This window comes from Chrysochloris asiatica, unplaced genomic scaffold, assembly GCF_000296735.1.
Source record: "Chrysochloris asiatica unplaced genomic scaffold, ChrAsi1.0 scaffold00010, whole genome shotgun sequence".
Lineage (NCBI taxonomy): Eukaryota > Metazoa > Chordata > Mammalia > Afrosoricida > Chrysochloridae > Chrysochloris > Chrysochloris asiatica.
In genome coordinates this window covers 24,377,387-24,397,899 of record NW_006408528.1, presented here as the reverse complement: position 1 = coordinate 24,397,899, position 20,513 = coordinate 24,377,387, and the positions used below count along the sequence as shown (strand labels likewise).

General features: G+C 36.5%; 1 protein-coding gene across 1 annotated transcript in view; it reads right to left on the bottom strand.

The window, feature by feature from the left end:
• Positions 1–20,513, bottom strand: part of SEMA3D (sema domain, immunoglobulin domain (Ig), short basic domain, secreted, (semaphorin) 3D) — a 192,888-nt gene that overhangs the window by 33,231 nt on the left and 139,144 nt on the right. Inside the window, exons 10-13 of the mRNA XM_006834337.1 lie at positions 17,483–17,627; positions 5,367–5,589; positions 2,670–2,758; positions 281–322 (exon numbers count right to left, since the gene is read on the bottom strand). Of these exons, the coding sequence (XP_006834400.1) occupies positions 281–322; positions 2,670–2,758; positions 5,367–5,589; positions 17,483–17,627 (499 nt within the window). The remainder of the gene's footprint in view (positions 1–280; positions 323–2,669; positions 2,759–5,366; positions 5,590–17,482; positions 17,628–20,513) is intronic.

The window sequence follows — 20,513 nt, the reverse complement described above, 5'->3', positions numbered from 1 at the left end:
TAAAAGACATCCTCACAAAACTAACAAAGTGTGATATATTGTTAAGAGCCAAAGGGGGGGAAGAAATATTTTTTAAAAAATTAATATAATTTGGTTTCACATTTCCTAAAATAAATCTAAAGCAATGTTCTCTAACCAATGAAAATATGATGAGTACTCTAAAGTATTTTACATCATTTATAATTTACTTTCCAATTTCAATAGATTTTTTCCAAAAAACAACTTTGATTTAAGAAACCTATTGTTTCTTGATTAATGTTTACATAAAAAAAGAAATTACCTGCTTCAGAGACAATTCCATATTTAAGATGATTGATGAGTGCTGAAAATAGAAGTAAAAGTTAATAAGGATAATCACTAATAAGACTTTATTTTAAGTAATATGTTGTTTTATCTTATACAAAAGATCACTGAAACAAATTTCAAGACCTTAAAGGAGGGGAAATCCTACTGTTGTCTATTTTCATCCTATATGTAGTACAGCCACCTTAGTAGAAATGATCAAAATAGTTAAAGTATTCTATTAATGAAAAAATAGCTAAACGTATGAGGAAAGACTGCAATGAAAAATTTTCCCAGTTGCCCACAAAGTTTCTCCTTTAAATCTGCTTAACTGCTTCCATATAATTTAAACTAGTGTTGACAGGGACATCACCATCATTATTTATTACCTCTTTCTACTCTGACTTAGATCAATGACTCAAAAACGTGTCCAAGTAGCAGAGTTCTGAAAAGTTTTAGTGTTCCTTGTAGAAACTCATGTTCTTCATGGAACAGTAGAAGATACTGAAGCATGTGATTTCATGACATAAACTAGAACATATGAATCTATGAATGCAGTATAAAATCAGAAACATGATTTCAAAAGCTTTTAAACTTAAAAAAAAGGTGGGATGTTTTAAAGAATTCTCACCATTATCTATCTGTCAGCCTATCTACCTATGTATCTATTGTTTGTTATTTATTCACCTCTCAGGAGCCCTGGTGTGGCATTGTAGGATCAGCACTGGACCACAAGATCAGTTTGAGCCACAAGGTCAGCCGTTCAAAGCCACCAGCCACTCCTCAGGACCTTATACAGGGTCATTATGCATCAGAACTGACTTGACCACATGGACCAGTATTCACTGCTTTATGGGTAAGTGCCGTTGAGTCAGTTCCAAGCCATAGTGACCCTGTATAGGTTTCTAAGGAGTGACTGGTGAACTTGAACTGCCAACCTTGTGGTAACAAACCGACTTTTGCAGTCCAGTGCATTAACCCACAGTACCACACCAGAACTATTAAGAAAGTGTTATCAATACATTTATTTTTTATTACAATGATTTTTTTTTTACATGGCCATTATTGAATCCTAATAATAGAATCCACAGCATTCCTTTTGACCTTTATCTAAAAACTGTTGAAGGAGACTGTGCCTGTCTGTGTTGTGAGAGCTTTATTTGGGGCCTCTGAGTTCATGTTTACATTTGACATGTACTTTTCCCTTAGGAACCACACAAAATGTTGTGTTTTAGTAGATGCCAATAAGCTAACAGGACTTGCTCTTGTTAGCTCCTTGACCACTATTATCATCACAGTGTAAACAGGATTCTATGGAACCAGCAAGTCAATGAACTTAAGCCCCTATTGGTGGAGGCCTGGACTCTCCTTTAAGGCAATAGAAGTTCATGGAAACAGTCTATTTTTAAAATAAGCTATCTCACCAAAAAGATTATAAAAAGCATATTTTTAAAACATACAGCTTTATTTTTAATGTTATTTTCACAATATCATTTTAGTTTCCTTGAGCAATTACCAAGAATGTGACACTAAAATTATTGTAAAAAGTCAAAGAAATTTTTGATAACTGCAAACTATTTTTTGGTCTACCAACTCTTTTGGAAAATGGGGAAATCTAGCCATATGTAAAGACTTAATCATTATGCAAACTTTTTTTTTCTTTTAATTTCCTTAGAGAAAGACAGGGATATATGATTTAGATGAACTTTCAATTTACTCGAATTCAATTGGGGAAGTATTGAAAAGTAAAGTTTATAAAGTAGAAAAGCATCTGGATAGTAAAAGAGACCTCAGGCTTTCATCTAATGTGGCAATTTGTCTGATGATATGTTTGGAGAATGCTGTAAGGAGAAGTAATCCAAGGAATTGCAATTCCTTATACCTATGCCTTCTAGCATGGAGTCCTGGTGTGGCGCTGTGGGTTAATGCACCAGACTACAAAGCCCTGCCCTTTGAACTGCAAGGTCAGCAGTCCAAGTTCACCAGCTGCTTCTCGGAAACCCTATACAGGGTTGCTATGGGTTGGAACTGACTCAAAAGCACTTAACAACAACAACATGCTAGAAGGCATAGTCTTAGTGTGGCGCTGTAGGATAAACATTGTACTGCTAATCACAAGTTCAGCAGTTCAAACCCACCAGGAACTAGTTGCTCAGGAAGCCCTTAAGGGTCACAATGAGTCGGAACAGACTCGATGCCACTTAACAACAACAACATGCTAGAAGGTGAATCCCACTCTGAGTAATTTTTCTAAATGTTTCCTCCATTGCTTAGGTAGAAGAAAAATAAAGCAGCTAATTTAAAACAAACTTTTCCAATGGAAGAGTGACGATGTATTAAAACAAACCCGTCTATCTCTTCTCTTACAACTCTGATCTGAATCTCACCTTGAATACCTGCAACTCCTCCAGCACTACCTCTTCCATATTCCACTTCTCCTTTGAAATGCTGACAACTTTCAAGACTGTTCCAACGTCTGGAAAAAACAATACATAGCTCACAAACCTACTCATTCTAGCTCAATATTTAATTTTAAGTATGTTTTTAACAATCTACATATTGTTCCCTTCACTTTTTAATCAAATGCTTTTCAGGACATGAGATTAAATAAAACATATAAGAGTAGAGCTTAAAGCTGATGATGTTTTCCTTCCTAAATATTATAGCTTTTGGCTAATAAAACACAAATGCATATTTATAAAGATAATATTAAAAAGTATACACAGAGTATATTTCCAGAAACAGGACTATATATGTCTCATTCAAATATTGGCTGAAATTATACAAAAGGGGAAATACCATTTTGGAATTTAATTAATTAAAACATGGTTGTTTTGCTGTTTTTGTTTGCTGTAAAGTCAGTTCTGACTCATAACAACCCTGTATAGGGTTTCCAAGGTTATAAATCATTAAGGAAACAGAAGGCTTCATCTTTCTCCCATGAGTAGCTGATGAATTCAAACTGTAGACCTTGCACGTAACCCACTACACTACCACATGTGTTTACTAATTAAAGTATAAAATTATCACTATATATACATGTGCATGTATGTGAATATTACTCAATCTAAGAAATATATATTAAATAGTTATTATGTATTTTTATTATACAATACTTATGAAAAGATTCATATAATAATTATGTAATAGGTAATTTACAAAAGCCTTTTCTGATAGTGCTTTTTAACATGTAGTAAATGATAGAAAAATCCTTGATGATGCTATCTACGTGAGCGAAAGTGTAACTCACTTATCAAATTGTACTTTACTTATAGAAAATTTTATTAGGCTTGAAGCTGAAGTTATATTCAGTTATTTTAGGTCAACTTAAAAGAAAGTAACAAAGATGAAAATGTAAACCCAAATTTGACGTTTAGAAAAGTCTTTAAATACAATAGTTTATGTTGTAATAGTTTATGTTGCAATTTCACAAGGTTGCAAGCAATTTCAGAAAGACAATCAAAATAACATTTCAGGAAAAAAAAAAAAAAACACTTGAAAATGAATTTATACAAAATAGATGTTTTTAAGCTTGTGAACCCTGGAACTGAAATATATTAACATATGAAGCAATGATCTTGTTTGCACAAAATAGTCTAGTTTATTTACCTTTGTGTTTAAATGACTCTGGGCTCTTTAAAAAATATTAAACATACATTTCCCAAATGTCAAAATTAATAATCTGTCTTTCATTGCTATACTTTTCTCAGTAAAAGTTAAGCAGTACCACCTAGTGGCTGAACAGAATTTATAGTATTAAACTAAAATTTAGGAATGAGATTTGGGTGAACAATCTAGCAAACTCAATAGAATTGGTAACAAGATAATTAGTTCAAGCTTTGACCTTTCAGAGCCATCTCTGTAGCTTTGGGAACATCATTTATTCTCTTAGGTCTAGGAATTGTCATGTGCAACACACAGGGTTGAAAACTGGTGTTCTCGAATGCCATTGGAGTCTGTCAGCAAATGCTTCCTAATAATCCTAATTTCTATGAAATCAACAGACTTTAAAAATGAAGATTATTAAATTGATTTACACTTAGAAAAATCTACATTCCAGTAAGAACATCCATATCTTGAAAACCCATTAATGTCTACTTCTTTATGCAATGCTGTTATCTAGAATGTGTAGAACTGTAGCTCTGTAGGATAAGCACTGTACTGGTAAACACAAAGTCAGTAGTTCAAGCCCACCAGCTGCTCCTCAGAAGAAAGATGAGCCTTTCTGCTCCTGTAAAGGTATACAGCTTCGAAAACCCTATACAGGGTAGGTATGAGTTGGAATCAACTCACTGGAGGATGCATAACATAGAATTACATAGTTTTGCTTCAATGATACATGTTATCTAGATTCTACTAGAATCCACATGATGCTACTAATAATACCCTTTCTTATATTTGAAATGCATCAAATAAATGGTGTTTTTCTTTCTGGGACAACACAATTTAAAAAAATCATTTTATAATGAATGAGTTGGCACACACAAAAAACGAAAACAAAAACAAATCTAAAAACAAACAAAAGCAAAATACAGGCTGCAATGAGAGTGATATGTATTCCACAGACTGCAAGAAAGAGAAAAATAATCCCCATGAAATTCACACTTAGGGGCATTTACAAAACCATGCTTAACTTCTAGAAAAGTCATAGTAAGTCCGCTGAGTTAGTGATTCTCAAAATTAGGAGAAAACCTTTTGGGAGAGGGCTTATCAAATATCTCTATAGAAAGGGGAAAATGTGAAGTTTGAAAATTTTAAATTTGAACAATACCTTACTTGTTTAATGGTAGCCCTTAGTCCTTAAACAGATATGCATTGACCACCTAACCGATGACAGACACATTTCAGTGTTAATGTACAAATAGACTATCAAATCTCAAATAAAGCTAGTGGCGACTGGCAGAGAATTATGATTATCAATTAAGTTACGTTATGCAGTTTTAAGAAATATTGACTAGGTGTTAGCAAATGCATTTTCATTTGATCAATTAATAGTTTTGAAGATTTGCTTTCTTTATTAATATGAAATTATGCTTTATGAGAAAACATATATATGTTTTAGAATTAATATAGTTTGAGCTTACCTGTTCCAAGAAACATTACATCATATTGGCCATCTTCTGCAACGACGTGGTCCACCACTATCTGTGTCAGTCTGTAGTCTACATTGATTCGTTTGAATGTTGGTCCTCCTGCAACTGGGTAGACTGACTTATACATCACAGGGTGCCGCTTTATGAAACTGATGACATCATCTGGGAAATCTCGGGTAGATTTAATCAGTGGGTCATAAGTTTTACTTGGACACTGAAAAGAAACGTGAAGGGGAGCAAAGGCTTTTTAATGCACACTTTCTAATAACTTTTTAAGGTTTATCATTCATAACATTAAAGAATGGACATCACATACACTTTAAATGAAAACTAAAAAGACTCCTTATCTTTGAGACAGTTCCAACTCTTCATGACCCTTAGGAACAGAGGTGAACTGAACCATAGGGTTTCTAAGACTGAGTCTTTTATGGAAGCCCACGGTCACATCTTTCTCACACAGAGAAGCTGTTGGATTTGAACCTGTCACCTTTCTTTTAAAATTCATTGAACCACAAGGGCTCCATGAATGCAGTGTACCTGGAATATATGTATTTAAATATAGTTTCTATCTAAACAATACCCTAAGTTATATTTATCTGTTTTGGCTAAAGTTTCCACAATGAGCTTGCATTATTTCTCATGAATATATTGCGATATTTAAGGTGAAATAATTGTGAAGTAACTGATCTATAAATATGGGGAAAATGGAAAACTATTGTTTTTAATTCTTCCTGCAAACATTTAAGATTGAAGTTTTAAATTAGAGTAATTAATGCTTATTAAAATTAAAAAAAAAAAATCAACACAAAGTCACAAAAATCACATTAAAAGACTAAAGATGTAACTACCGAGTTATTTAAAACTGGTGTAAAAATTATACTGTGAACAGTTAGATAGCTCTTCCCCTAAAGAAATCCTTAGGGAATTTTCCACTTTGGTCTAAAATTGCCTCTTTTATTTTGGCATCTATGAATCCAATAGTTAGCATACTCTGCCCCCTGGTGGTGATAAATAAAAATGTGAAAATTTGTACAAAATAAAATAATTTGATATAACAGAAGCACTGAACTGCTAACTGTAAGGTCCGCAGTTCAAACCCACCAATCACTTTGTAAAAGAAAGATAAGGTTGTCCAATTCTGTAAAGATGTATAGCCTCAGAAATCCTAGATAGGTTCACTATGAGTTTGGTTCGGTTTATTACTCAAACCAAAAGCAGGTGCAGTGAGTTAACCATAGGAAGATAAGGTCGTTTGCTTCTATAAAGACCTACAGCCTTGGAAATTCTATGGAACAGTTTTAATCTTTACTATAATGTTGCAGTGAGTCCTAAATGACTAGATTACAGTGCATTTGGTTTGTTTATTATCTAGAGAAAAAATAGCCCTGGTGATGCAGTGCTTAAGCACTTAGCAGTTAACAGTAAGATTAGCAATTTGAACCTCCTAGTTGGTTTGAATCCTAAGATTGATGTTTCAAACTCATCAGCTGCTCCTAAGACTCCCTATACAGGGTTGCTATGAGTCAGAACGGACTCAACAACACTTAACAGTAACAAAAAGCTGCTCTGTGGAAGAAAAGATGTGGCAATCTGCTTCCTTAAATATCATATGCATACATAACAAGTCAATTAGGACTCAACAACCCTCTAGGTGAGAGTAGAACTGTCCCCAAATGATTGTTGCTGAGGCTGTAAATCTTTAAGGAAGCCGACTTGTTCCTGTGGAGTGGCTGAGGGTTCAAATGGCTGACATTTCCATAAGCCGCCCAACATTGAACCCACTTTGCCACCAGAGCTCATGGTTTTTTTCTCTGTAAAGATTACTGTTTTAGAATCCTGTGGTAGTAATTCTATACGCTCCTCTAAGGTCACTGGTAGACAGAATCCACTCACAGGCAATAGGTATTAGCCAAAGAACGTGAAAAAAAGATGGGAATTATTTTATAATTTGACTATTTCTTCTAAGAACACCCTGCATTCTAAATCAATTTTGTAATTTCAATCTATTTTAATTTAGGAAATTACCTCAGGTAGAACAAACTTGTTGTTACACTGCATTCAAGTTCTTAATGCAACTAACACATTCTATTGGATATTAAAAAAACTTTGCTTATATGATACACGCATAGAATAAAATTAGTAAAAAAGTTTACAGGATAGGGATGTTTTTCTTCTGTTGTATTTTTTTTAGGCAAATTGAAAGCACAGTCTCCACAGAACTAGGCAAGTTATATTAGGCATTAACTAGAATTGAGTCAAGAAACATTAATATACTGTACTTATTAACCAAAGCTTTAAGGAGGATCATTCTTAGGGAGTTAAAGATCCTATGGTTACTCATAATAATATGACCCATGATTCCAAATTTTATGCCAATAAAATCATAAAATCTCACTGCACTAAAAAAATATCAATGAAGTTTCCCTGAAAAAATCACTTATGATCTTTCATTAAAATCTGGTATGCAATATTAAGAAACAGATCCCTTCTGAATATCTATTTATTTGTCCCAGATCTGTACCAAAGAGGGTAGGAATAGCCAAGAACATTGCCCATTTGTTTCTTATTTAGCATATTCTTAACTGGATCTTGCTCTAAAATTCTGTCTGTGTCTTTAGGCGTTGTTTCTAGCCCTTAGTCCCTAGTCAAGCCAAATCTGTCAACTTGGTAACTAAAGAAACCCTATATTTAATAGATTAAGCAGAGACTCAAAATGAATATGCTCAGAGGGTACAAAGCTCTTGTCCAACCACAGGTTGCATGTCTGAAAGTTTGACAAAAGTCATTCATAGTAAATTTATATAGCTTATGATGCCTATGGAGCAATAGGTTGGTCTGTCCTTATAAAAGCAAAAGCAAGATTTTGCCTGCATTACATTTTGAACAGGCCCTCCTACCTAAAAGGCGGGGGGGGGGGGTCTCTTTCTTGATTTTGCAGTTGTAGTTAAACAGTAGCCAATATTTCAAAAGAAATTATATCATAACATCAAAGGTCCAGTTTTGATACCAAAGCTTTAAATAGTTAGAATGTTTTAAAGTAATGAAATATAGCTGTTCATATGAACAGTGATCAAAGAAACAAATATGACCATTTTTCTCATTGCCTGCCTCTGAAGAAAGGGTGAAGTGTTAACAAAATCTAAGAAAAGAAGGAAAACCTGTGTTCTCTTGACCATAATAAAATGATCTTCTTTAAAAACATTTTTTTTTTTTTTTTCTTCTTGTGGCAAGCTTTTCCCCATGGCATGGTGCCAGTGTTTGAATAAGATCTTTACCCTCTAGGTTGCTGTGTACAATCTAACAGGTTCGTGTCTCCACTCTGCTTTCACAAACGAAAGTGATTTGGGAGAGTTACTCCCTGAGGTTTAAGCCTGTACAATTTGAACCAAATATTGTTATTTTAGTACATTCAAACCAGTAGAATTTTTGCTTTGATATTCTGTAGCTGGGCAGCACAAAGATAAAAAAAAAAAAAAATTGTTTGAGATGCCAAAGAATGTATGCACGTAAGAATAAACTGGGAAAGACAAATTCCATTTAAAAAAAGAAGAGAGCATGCAAAAATGCTATAACTAAATCAAATGGTCAACTCAATTATTTATTTGCCTTCAAAAATTCCTAGAAAATCTTTCTATTGAAGCTATATCGCTCAGGTATTAATATTTTTTTCCCTTTAAAAATGTTCTTTAATTTCTCGCTATTAGCACACACTATTTAAATATACTTTTGTTGTTAATTGCCCAGGAATAGGTTTTGACTCTTAACTACCCTGTATAGGGTTTCCAAGGAGTGGTTGGTGGATGTGAACTCCTGACCTTGCAGTTAGCAGTCCAGTGCTTATTCTATAGTGCCACACCAGGACTCCAAATACACACTGCTGCTGTTGTATTTAAGTGCTATCTAGTCAGTGCTTTAAATCTTCCAGGGTGCAAAAAGCCTCATCTTTCTCCCATGGAACGGCTAGGGGGTTCAAACCACGGACCTTGTGGCTCACAGTCCAATGCTTATCAGATGGAGCCACTGTGTTCCCAAATAATTCTATTGTTGTTGTTAAGTGCCGTTGAGTTGATTCCAACTCATAGCGACCCTGTATAGTGTTTCCGAGGAGTGGATTGTGTGTTTTAACTACCAACCTTGCGGTTCAAACCGACTTTGCAGTCTAGCACATTAACCCACAGCGCCACGCCAGCACTTGTTGTTGTTGTTATTATGTGCCGTGGAATCGGTTCCGACTCATAGCGACCCTGTACAGGGTTTCCGAGGCTGTAAATCTTTACGGGAGCAGAAAGCCTCATCTTTCTTCCGCGGAACAGCTAGTAGTTTCGAACTGCTGACCTTGCGGTTCGCAGCCTGATTCGTAACCACTACGCTGCCAGGACTAGAGGACCATTTATTAATACCTTCAACTTTTTAACATTTGCCTGATTTATCTCCTTTAAGTGTAGGGTTTAAATCAGGGACATGATCTGAGTCTCCACATATTCCTTTGAAAAATTCTAAAACAGTTTAAAATTTGGGAAAAGAAAAAAGAAAGCTATTAGTAAAACTTTAAAAAGACAACACCTTTCTGGAAACATTCATATCAGGCCGAGTGCAAATGAAGACCTGCCTAGACAGACTGTGAGATGAAAGCGTAAACCCAACAGCAACACGCCCGGGCTCAGCGTCTATCTCCCGTGGCTGGCTGCCACAGCTGGTTAGGTGTGATCGTGTTATGCTTGGCAGATCTGCCTGTTTGCACAAGGTCTTTAGTAGTGCAGCGGGAAGCAATGGATAAGAGAAGAAAAATGGTTTTTATCCAATGATAGAACTTTGCTCCTTGGCAAGACACCAGACAGCTGTTAAGAGTTTTCTCTCCCTGCTGCTTCAGGCGATTCTCTACAGGTTGCAGTTTCCTTTTAAACTAATCAGAGGAATGACTAATGTGAGGGAGGACGTGGCACATGGGCAACTGAACCAGCTTTCATTTGAAGCAAACTGGGGAAAAATCAAGTCAATATGTAAAGGAAGACTGATTTTTATTCATAAGTACTAAAATGCGAATGTAATAGGTGCCATCATGTCCCTGCCCCCCCCCTCCTTACTCATGTGTAAATCCACAATCAGAGGCCAGGGGGACGACACAGGGCACTTGCTATTATTATCATTACAGTGTTCCCTTGCTCTTAGAGCAGGGGTGGGGAACCATTTTACTGCCAAGGGCCATTTGGATGTGTACAATGTCATTCACAGGCACACAAAATTATCCATTTTAAATTAGCCTGCTATGTTTGGATAAGGTGCTCTGGTGGTGTAGTGGTTACACGTGGGGCTGCTAACCTCAAGGTCAGCAGTTTGCGGGGAACAGATGAAGCGTTCTGCTCTCATAAAGATTTACAGACTCGGAAACGCTATACCCGGTTGCTATGAGCCGGAACCGACTCCACAGCACACCAACACCACCTCGTATTTGGATGGCTGAAACTTCAGTTGTCTTGGTAGGCCCAGACTAAATGATTTTGAGGGCCTTACGGACGTTCCCAAGATCTCTGGTAGCATAGTGGTTACGAATCGGGCTGCAAACCTTAAGGTCAGCAGTTTGAAACTCCCAGCTATTCCATGGGAGAAAGATGAGGCTTTCTGCTCCTGTAAAGATTTACAGCCTCGGAAACCCTGTACAGGGTCTCTATGAGTTAGTTCAGACTCCACAGCATATAACCACCACCACAGACCTTCCCCACCCCTGCCTTATAGGAATATCTATCTAGACCAGTAAGTAACCTAGGATTTAGAAAACCTGATTTTCAAAGCAAATCCTAACTCTATGGGAAAGAAAGCTGAAACCCAGTTGAGAAGATTGATTCATGTTAGAAATCAGTTACCACAAACAATCTTAGAGCAATGCCAGCTATATACACTTAAAGAGAAATGTTAGGGATGCTTTAGAAATATGCCCCCAGCCCCACCTCAGTTAAAGCAATTCTAGGGACTTGGAGTAAGGAGGTGTACATCCTAACAATGCTTTTGTTTCTGTCTCTGCTTCACATTTCTAGACCCCAGAACCCATAGGAATAGAACTGAAGATATCCTCAGCAATTTACAGAGGTGGCCACTGCTGTCCACTAAATGGGAGTATCTGCAGTGAAACAAATGTTGGGATGAAAATGAGACTGTAACTTTAATATGATAAAGAGACTTGGATGTACGGACCACTGATATTTGAGATGTCTACAAAATGTCCATAGATTTTAAATTAAATAGGCAATCCTTATTTAACACCACCACCACCAAGAATAATAAAAACACAAGTAGTTATATCCCTGATGTGAATAAATGGGAGAAGAGCATGAAAAGTTTGAGAGGATTCTTCCAGACTCTGAGCATTTGCCAGGCTCCTGTGTTCAGACTATCAAAAAAAAAAACAAAAAACATTAGAACATTTGAATTGTGAATTTTTATTGGATCAGATACACCTTTGGTTGCAAGGCAACCTTAAAACTCTTTTCTACAATGGTGGTGATGGTGTGCTGTTGAGTCAGTTACAACTCATAACGACCCTGTGTAAGGTTTCCTAGGCTGTAAATCTTTACTGGAGCAGAAAATCTCGTCTTTCTGCCACAAAGCGCTTGGTGAATTTGAACTGCTGACCTTGCAGTTAGCAGCCCAATGCGTAACCACTACAATACGATCAAGAAAATGCTTTTTAAATGAGGTCAGCGTAGGCCATAACCTATACTCAAATTTGTTGTTGTTGTTGTTGTTAGGTGCCATCGAGTTGGTACCAACCCATAGAGACCTATGTGTAGCAGCACGAAACACTGCCCGATCCTGGGCCAACCTCACTACTGTTGCCACGCTTGAGTCCATCGATGCTGCCACTTGGCCAATCCATCTCATTGGGGGTCTTCCTCTTTTTCTCTGACCCTTCACCCAACCAAACATGATATCCCTGTCCAGCGACTGGTCCCTCCTGACAATATGTCCGAAGTATGAGAGACGAAGTTTGGCCATCTTGGCCTCCAAGGAGCACTCTGGCTGCACTTCTTCCAAACGGATCTATTGGTTCTTTTGGCAGCCCACGGCACTTGCAATATTCTCCTCCAACACCATAACTCAAAAGCATCAATTCTTCTATGGTCTTCCTTATTCACTGTCCAGCTTTGGCATGCATATGAGGTTATTGAAAATACCATGGCTTGGGTGAGGCACACCTTAGTCCTCAAGCTGACATCTTACTCTTCAACACTTTAAATAGGTCTCGTGCAGCAGATATGCCTAAGGCAATAAGTCATTTGATTTCTTGACTTTTGCTTCATGAGTGTTGATCCTTGATCCAAGAAGAATGAAGTCCTTGACAACTTCAATCTTTTCTCCATTGATAAGAAATGTTGTTTGTTGGTCTAGTGGTGAGGATTTTTGTTTTCTTTACATTGAGATGTAATCCATACTCAAATTAGGAAATTAATAAAGACAGAACAGTCTCCTGTCTATGAAAATGATGTGTTACAGGATAGAGAATTGTATTATTGCAAAACCACACATTTTAGGTGGAGCAGGAATAGAAAATATGGTGCACCAAAAATTCCAGAAATTTTGGATTTCAAGGTTACTTTAAACTCCTGCTGTTCAGAACATCCACCAAGATAAACGACACAATTTTTCTGTGGTGATTTTAGTTGTAGGTCAATTATCGTTACATATACGCAATTTGCAGTATATATTTAATTGATGCTATATCTTATTATCCCATCATCTAACTTGTTTCTTTGAAGCCAAATCATAAACCAATCTCAGTGTATGTTATGTTAGAGTAAAAAAGGCAGATATTCAAGGCTCAACGCTTGATCAATGGTAATGTATTTGGTGAACTTTCCAACTGGCCCTGACATCACAAGATCTTTGTGAGTTCACAATGTCTTTTTGCAAAGATGCAAAGTCCAGTAATTGGATGGAAAATAAGAAAGACTGCTAAACTCATCTTGAGTTTCTTTTTTGTGGAGTTTTATCTGGAAGAAGAGACGATGGACAATAAGACAAGCTCTATCAGAAAAGGTTGTTGTTGTTAAGTGCCATCGAGTCGGCTCTGACTCTTAAGGAGCTGTTGATTTTCTCCAGAGAAAAACACAAATGAGGATTTATGCATGGTGGTGCTTCTTATTGATGAGATTATTTGAAAACATTATAGAAAGTTAGATTTTGTGGCACTGTAGGATTAGCATTGGACTGCTAAGCTCAATGTTGGTGGTTCAAACCCACAACCTGTTCCTTGGAACTTTATATAGGGTCACTATGAGTTGGAGCTGACTCCACAGCACTTAACAACAACAACAACAGTTTACACTTGAGGAGCCCTGATGGTGCTGTAGGATAATCACTGGACAGCTAACTTCAAGGTTGCCAGTTCAAACCCATTAGATATTTTGTGGGAGAAAGATGAGGTTTTCTGCTTCCCTAAAAGCCTTCCACCTCAGAAACTCTATTCAGTGTCATCATGAGAATCAACTCAATGGCAGTGGGTCTTTAGCTTACATTTGGTCGTGATGGTGAAGTGCCATCAAATTGATTCGAACTCATAGCAACCCTGTATAGGGTTTCCAAGGAAAAGCGGGTGGGTTTGAACCACCGACCTTGTGATTCACAGTCCAGTGCTTATCCTTCAGTGCCACATCAGGAGTCCTTACATTTGGTAGTAGTTTAAAAATCGCTTAACATTCTTTACATATGGGTCTTTATCAATACATTTTTCTTCTTAAGTGCTGTGGAGTTGGTTGCCACTCACCGCGACCCTGTATAGAGTTTCCAAGGAATTCCAGGTGAATTTGAACTGCCAACCTTGAGGGTATCAGTCGAGTGGTTATCCTACGGTACTACACAAGGACTTGTTGATTAATAAGGAGTCTTAGTGGCATGGTGCTTAAGAGTTAAGCTACTATATGAAGGTCAGTGGTTGGAACCCACCAACTATCCCTGCTTCAGTATAGATTATACAGCCTTGGAAACTGTATGGGGCAGTTCTACTCTATCCCACAGGATCACTGTGAGTCCAAATAAACTCAATGGTAATACATAGTTGACTAATGACATGTGGACTGGTTTCTTAAAAGGCATATTCAATTTTTGTAAAGATTTTAATTCTTAAAACAGAAGTGGAGAAGGAAGAAATGTATTTAGATTGCTTAATTCAGATGAACCAATGCTTCCAGATTTTAACATTATTTTTTCTTCACTAAAAAAATACACTATTCAGTTGTAAACCATGAGAGGGTTTGTTGTTGTTGTTAGGTGCGGTTGAGTCAATTCTGACCCATAGTGACCCTATATAGGGTTTCCAAGGAGCAGCTGGTGAAATTGAACCTCTGACCTGGCAGTTCAAATGACTTTGCCGCCCGACGCAGTAGCTCACAGTGCCACACCAGAACTCCATGAGAGGGTGCTAAATAGGAAAAATGATAGCTTAATGGTTTTGAGTTTTGCTCCTTACCAAAAGATGGAGTCTCAGGTAGAAATCTATATGTAAGTGTTTAACTTTTAAAATGAACTAACTAACTAAACAAATAAAAAGAGTAACAATTTGAGAAAAAAATATAATTTAAAAATGAATTGTCAGTTTTATAAGAGGTTAAAAATTGTTCAAAACTGTTGCAAAAGAACTCGAGATTACGAAAACATTCATTTCTTACATATTTAAACTTCAAAAAGAAGTACCTTTTCTCTCATTTTTGTAAGGGAATGATTTAAAAACTGAAACTTTCCTTCAAGTAATCAGTTGCTAAAAATTTACATTCATGCACACATCATTAAAATCCCTTAGGTACAAAAGATAAAACCAAAAGTAAATTTTTTGATGATCAAATATCAAAAAAGAAATGTTTTTTGTCTTTGCAAATTTTCCCTACATACTGAGTTTCATAGAAGTCTGTTTATTTATTTTCAGCCTGACCTCAATTTGGAATCTATATCCAACCTGTACCATTTGGAACTTCTTTTTATTAAGACCCTGCAGCAATTTGATAAGGATTGAAAAAGTTCATCTGAATGAACTATAATTTATGCAGATACTGAATTTGAACACCAGAGGGCAGAAGAAGCTTTTGATGTGAAAGACTCTGATTGTATCCTTGAATTTCCAGGCATATTAGCATTGCAGAGTAGTGATATCATGATAAGAGTCAAAGTTTGACTTTATGTCACAAAAAATACAGCATTCTATCAAAACTAAATACAACATTCTATCTAGATTATTCTTCCTAACTCTGCCTTCTGTTGACATTATCACTAAATTAAACAAACACTTCAGATTTCAGCATGCCACAACTACTTTAAGTTTGATGTTGTTTAATGGTGTAGAGTCAGTTACAACTCACAGCAACCCTGTATAGGATTTCTGAGGAGCATCTGGTGGGTTCGAACTGCTGACCTCCTTGTTAGCTGTCAGTGCTTATTCTACTGTGCCACACCAGGATTCCCCGTGTTGTCATAAGGATGTAGCAAAATAATATACATGTGTGCTTATCATAGCATAGGAGACATGAAGTATGTTCAATAATGATTTTTGACAAAAAATTCTGACTTGTGGGTTTGTAGAAAATAGGATGCATCACAGCTTCTCTTGCAAAACAAAATTGAAATAGAACAGTTTTTTAAAAGAGTGAGAGAGAATGTCAGGAGATTAACTCAATACAGTTAATTTTAGTTATGGCAGTCAACAGTTTACCACATTTATCAATTAGGTGTATAAGAGAGAAGACTGTTTAGAAAACTCTAGTCTTTCTCTTTACTATGAGATATGACATTAGGAAAGTTATTTAACTATTCTGGGCATCAATTTTCTTCTAGCAAAATAAGGGCAAACTATATGCATAGTTTCTATCTTACACTCACATTCTTGAATTTGACAAATTCAATTACTTGGTATATCATGAAATATAATTCTAATGATTTTATGAATGCAAGGTGTGATAAGTAAGGTTTTGTGTCAACTTGACTAAGCCAGGATTCCCATTGTTTGGCAGTTGATATGTGGTTATCTCCATGGTGAGATCTAATACAATGGAGTTAAATCTATGATGTATGTCTATACGCAGGTGTAGTCAACTATATGATGATTGGTTATGAGCAGGTGTAGTCAACTCTATGATGATTGGTTATAAGCAGGTGTAGTTAACGCCATGATAATTGGCTAAGAGCAGCCAGTTAATTGATAGGCTGTTCCTCAAGGATATGGCCTGCTTCCAATACATTGGACACTCATGCATAGCTTGTTTACTTTCTGCTGGATCTGGCTTTTTCATATGGCTCACCCTCTAACCTCTGGTTCTTTGGACTTGAGCCAGTGGTCTGCTCTCTTACCAGTCAATCCTGGGAGCCATCAGCAATTTGCCATCTTACCTCTCTGCCTGCCTACCTATCTGCTGCTGGATCTGTCTGCCTGCTGGACCTGCTTGCCTACCTGTTGATCCTGGTTCATCTGACCTGGACTTGAGACTCTCCCACCTCTACAGTTATAAGTCATTTACTTGAAATTAAATTTTATTTAAACATATGTATGTAAAGAAAAAAAAAAATATATATCTATACACTGGAGTCTTGGTGTGGTGCTGTGGGTTAACGTATTGGACTATAAAGTCAGTTTGAATCACAAGGTTGGCAGTTCAAGCTCACCAGCCTCTCCTTGCTATGAGTCAGAACTGACACGATGGCACTTACCAACAACAATATATATATAGTTTGTTGTTGTTGTTAAGTGCCATTTAGTCAGTTCCAAATTATAGCGACACTGTATAAGATTTCTAAGAAGCGATTAGTAAGTTTGAACCATTGATATTGCAGTTCAAATTGACTTTGCGGTCAAGTGTTTACATGGAAATATAATTTAATATAAATTAACTGAGCACAGTAATATAGTATAAGGACTATGAGTTTGGCCTCTGCAGTCAAAGAATCTAGATTTAAAACCTGCTCCACCATTTATTAGCTCTGTGACCTTGGGCGAATTACTAAGCGTGTCTGTGTCTGAGATTCCTTGTCAGTAAACATGTTTCTATGGGGGACAGCATAATTCAACACAGTAGAATAAGAGATTTAATATGGGCTTAAATCATAACTCAATCATTATGTTGGATACGTACTGTACCAGGTCGGGGATAAGGAATTCTTCCATCGTACTGCACCCAACGATGGTCTGCACTTTCCTTATGAGCATATGGACCATTAAAAACAGCTCTGATATCAGCCATGCTATACACACAAACAGCTGAGCCTTTGAAGATGGAGCTGAAAGAAAGCAGTAAGATTCTGTCACTCACAGATACATTCAGCTGATATTTACTGGACATATTCCAGATACTGTAAACCAAAAATAATTGAACACATACTATGTGCTAGGAAACGCCTGCCCTTAAAGAGTTTGTAACCTAGTAATTCTAAACAACTAGGTGATAAGAACTGCACCAAATATGATTAATTATAAGAAGTTATGGTGGCACATGGAGGGTAAAAGCTGCCAAGTAAATCCGTTGAGATGAGGTGACATCTAAATTGATACCAATGGTAAGTAAAATTATCTCGAAATTTTTATGGATAAGAAATAGTGAAAATAAAAAAAATATTATACTGATCTATTTGTTCATGAATTTTAATGAAATTATTATAACATCAAGTCATTTCCATTTCACAGTGACCCTGAGCAGGATTTCTGAGGAGCAGTCGGTGGGTTTGAACAACTGACCTTATGGTTCAAACCAACCTAGTGGTCCAGTGTTTATCCAAAAACAACACACCAGAACTCCATTATAACATAATAGTGTTGTTTTTTTCTAAAATGCTTTTAAAAATTATAAAACTATTTCTAAAAAAAAAAAAAAAATTCCTCTAGACATGTGGATAGTAATAATCTTACTTATCTGCTTTCTTAAAGTGAGTGAATGTCCATAAACACATGTTATTAAATAAGTTCCTCATATAATTTTAATGACATTATTTTAAAAACATTGAAATACCCTTTAGCTCTCTTGTACCTAAGTTTATAAATTAAGTAATAATTTATCCAATATTCATGAGAGAAAGATGTGGCTTTCTGCTACAGTAAAGATTTACAACCACGGAAACCCTATATAGGTTCATTGTATGTCAGAACTGACTTCAAAGAACACAACCACCACGACCACGACCACCACCACCTAATATTCAATGTTAAGCGCAATGACACAGGATGAAAGTTCACATTATTAAAAGACAGGAAAGATCTCTAGGAATTCCACAATGATTTTTTTGTGTGTGTGCTTTTACAGACTAATGATGTCAGGAGTCCTGGTGTGGCACACAGCTGACACGACGTCACTTACCAACAACAAATAACGAAAAGTATTAATAGTATCATCAGACATTTTCTTTTTTATTTCTTTTAAGCATTAAACATTCAATGGTTTCTAATCTTAAAAAAGAGACTATGCTTTCTGATCTAAAATAAATAGTATCACAACACTATGTTGTTGTTAACTGTGTTCCAACAATAGCAAGTATATATAGGATTTCTGAGGAGTGGCTGGTGGGTTTGAACTGCTATCCTTATGGTTAGCAGTCCAGTGCTGATCCTACAATGCCACACTAGGTTTCAGCATTATACAAATGAACTAATGATTCCCTAACATGAGTATCTCAACCATTAATATTCTTGGAATGACATCATGGGAAATAAATAGGGAGGTGATGGTAAACAAGCAGTTGGGGGGAAACTAACTGCTAAAGCAGTGAGGTGACACTCCCATCAAAGTCACCTGATCTCCTTATAACATTTCAAAGCTAAGATGAATCACGTTTAATGACATTGCACTGATGTTATTACAGGTTAATTATGTCTTTTCATCGGACAAAGAATGTAACATACATCCCGACATTACCTCAATCTTTAGGGTGGCATTAAAAACAAAACAAAGCACATCAAGAACAAAGAGCTGACTTGTAACTTCACACCCTGGGTGGGCAGGAACTTGGTAGGAGAAAAAGAAAACGATCTTGGAGCTATATTTTCCTGGCACAAATCTGTGCCTTGTGTGTGGAACACACAATGACTTCAAAGAAAGTCCTGTGAATGGAAGGGTGCCAAGTGAACTGGAGTTGAGACACTTGAGTAATAAGTATCCTGTCTTCTTGCATCATTTTATATTGTAAAACAAAGCAATGATGAAAATGGAGTCCCAAACAAGAATGTCTTAGGATATTTTCTTCATTCTCAGATATAAATATTCACAATGAATATTTCATAATAAATCAAATACCATTTTATATGCTGATGTATTTTGACTTAACCATGCATCTTAAATTTTACATTATTGTTATTAGGTGCCATCAAGTTGGTACCAAATCATAGTGACACTATGAACACTGCCCAGTTCTGAGCAAATCTCACTATCATTGCCACGCTTGAGCCCATCGATGCAGCCACGTGGCCAATCCATCTCGCTGGGATAGCTTCTTCTGTTTCTCTGACTCTCCACCCTTCCTTCGCCATGATATCCTCCGCCAGTGACTGGTCCCTCCTGACAATATGTCTGAAGTATGAGAGACGAAGTTTGGCCATCCTGGCCTCCAAGGAGCACTCTGGCTGCACTTCTTCCAACACAGATCTGTTGGTTCTTTTGGCAGCCCATGACACCTTCAATATTCTCCTCCGATACCATTACTCAAAAGCATCAATTCTTCTATGGTCTTCCTTCTTCACCATCCAGTTTTCGCATGCATATGAGGTTATTGAAAATACCCTGGCTTGGATCAAGTGTACTTTAGTCCTCAAGCTGACATCTTTGCTCTTCAACACTTTAAAAAGGCCTTGTGCAGCTGATTTCCCTAATGCAATACGTCATTTGATTTCTTGATTGCTGCTTCCATGAGTGTTAGTAGTTGATCCAAGAAGAATGAAGTCCTTGACAACTTCAATCTTTTCTCTGTTGATAAGAACACTGTTTATTGGTCCAGTGATGAGGATTTTTGTTTTCTTTACATTGAGATTCAATCCATACCGAAGGCTGTAGTCTTTAATCTTCATCAGCAAATATTTTAAGTCCTCTTCACTTTCAACTAGCAAGGTTGTACCATCTCCATATCATAGGTTGTTAATGAGTCTTCCACCAATCCTTATGTCACATTTTTCTTCATATAACC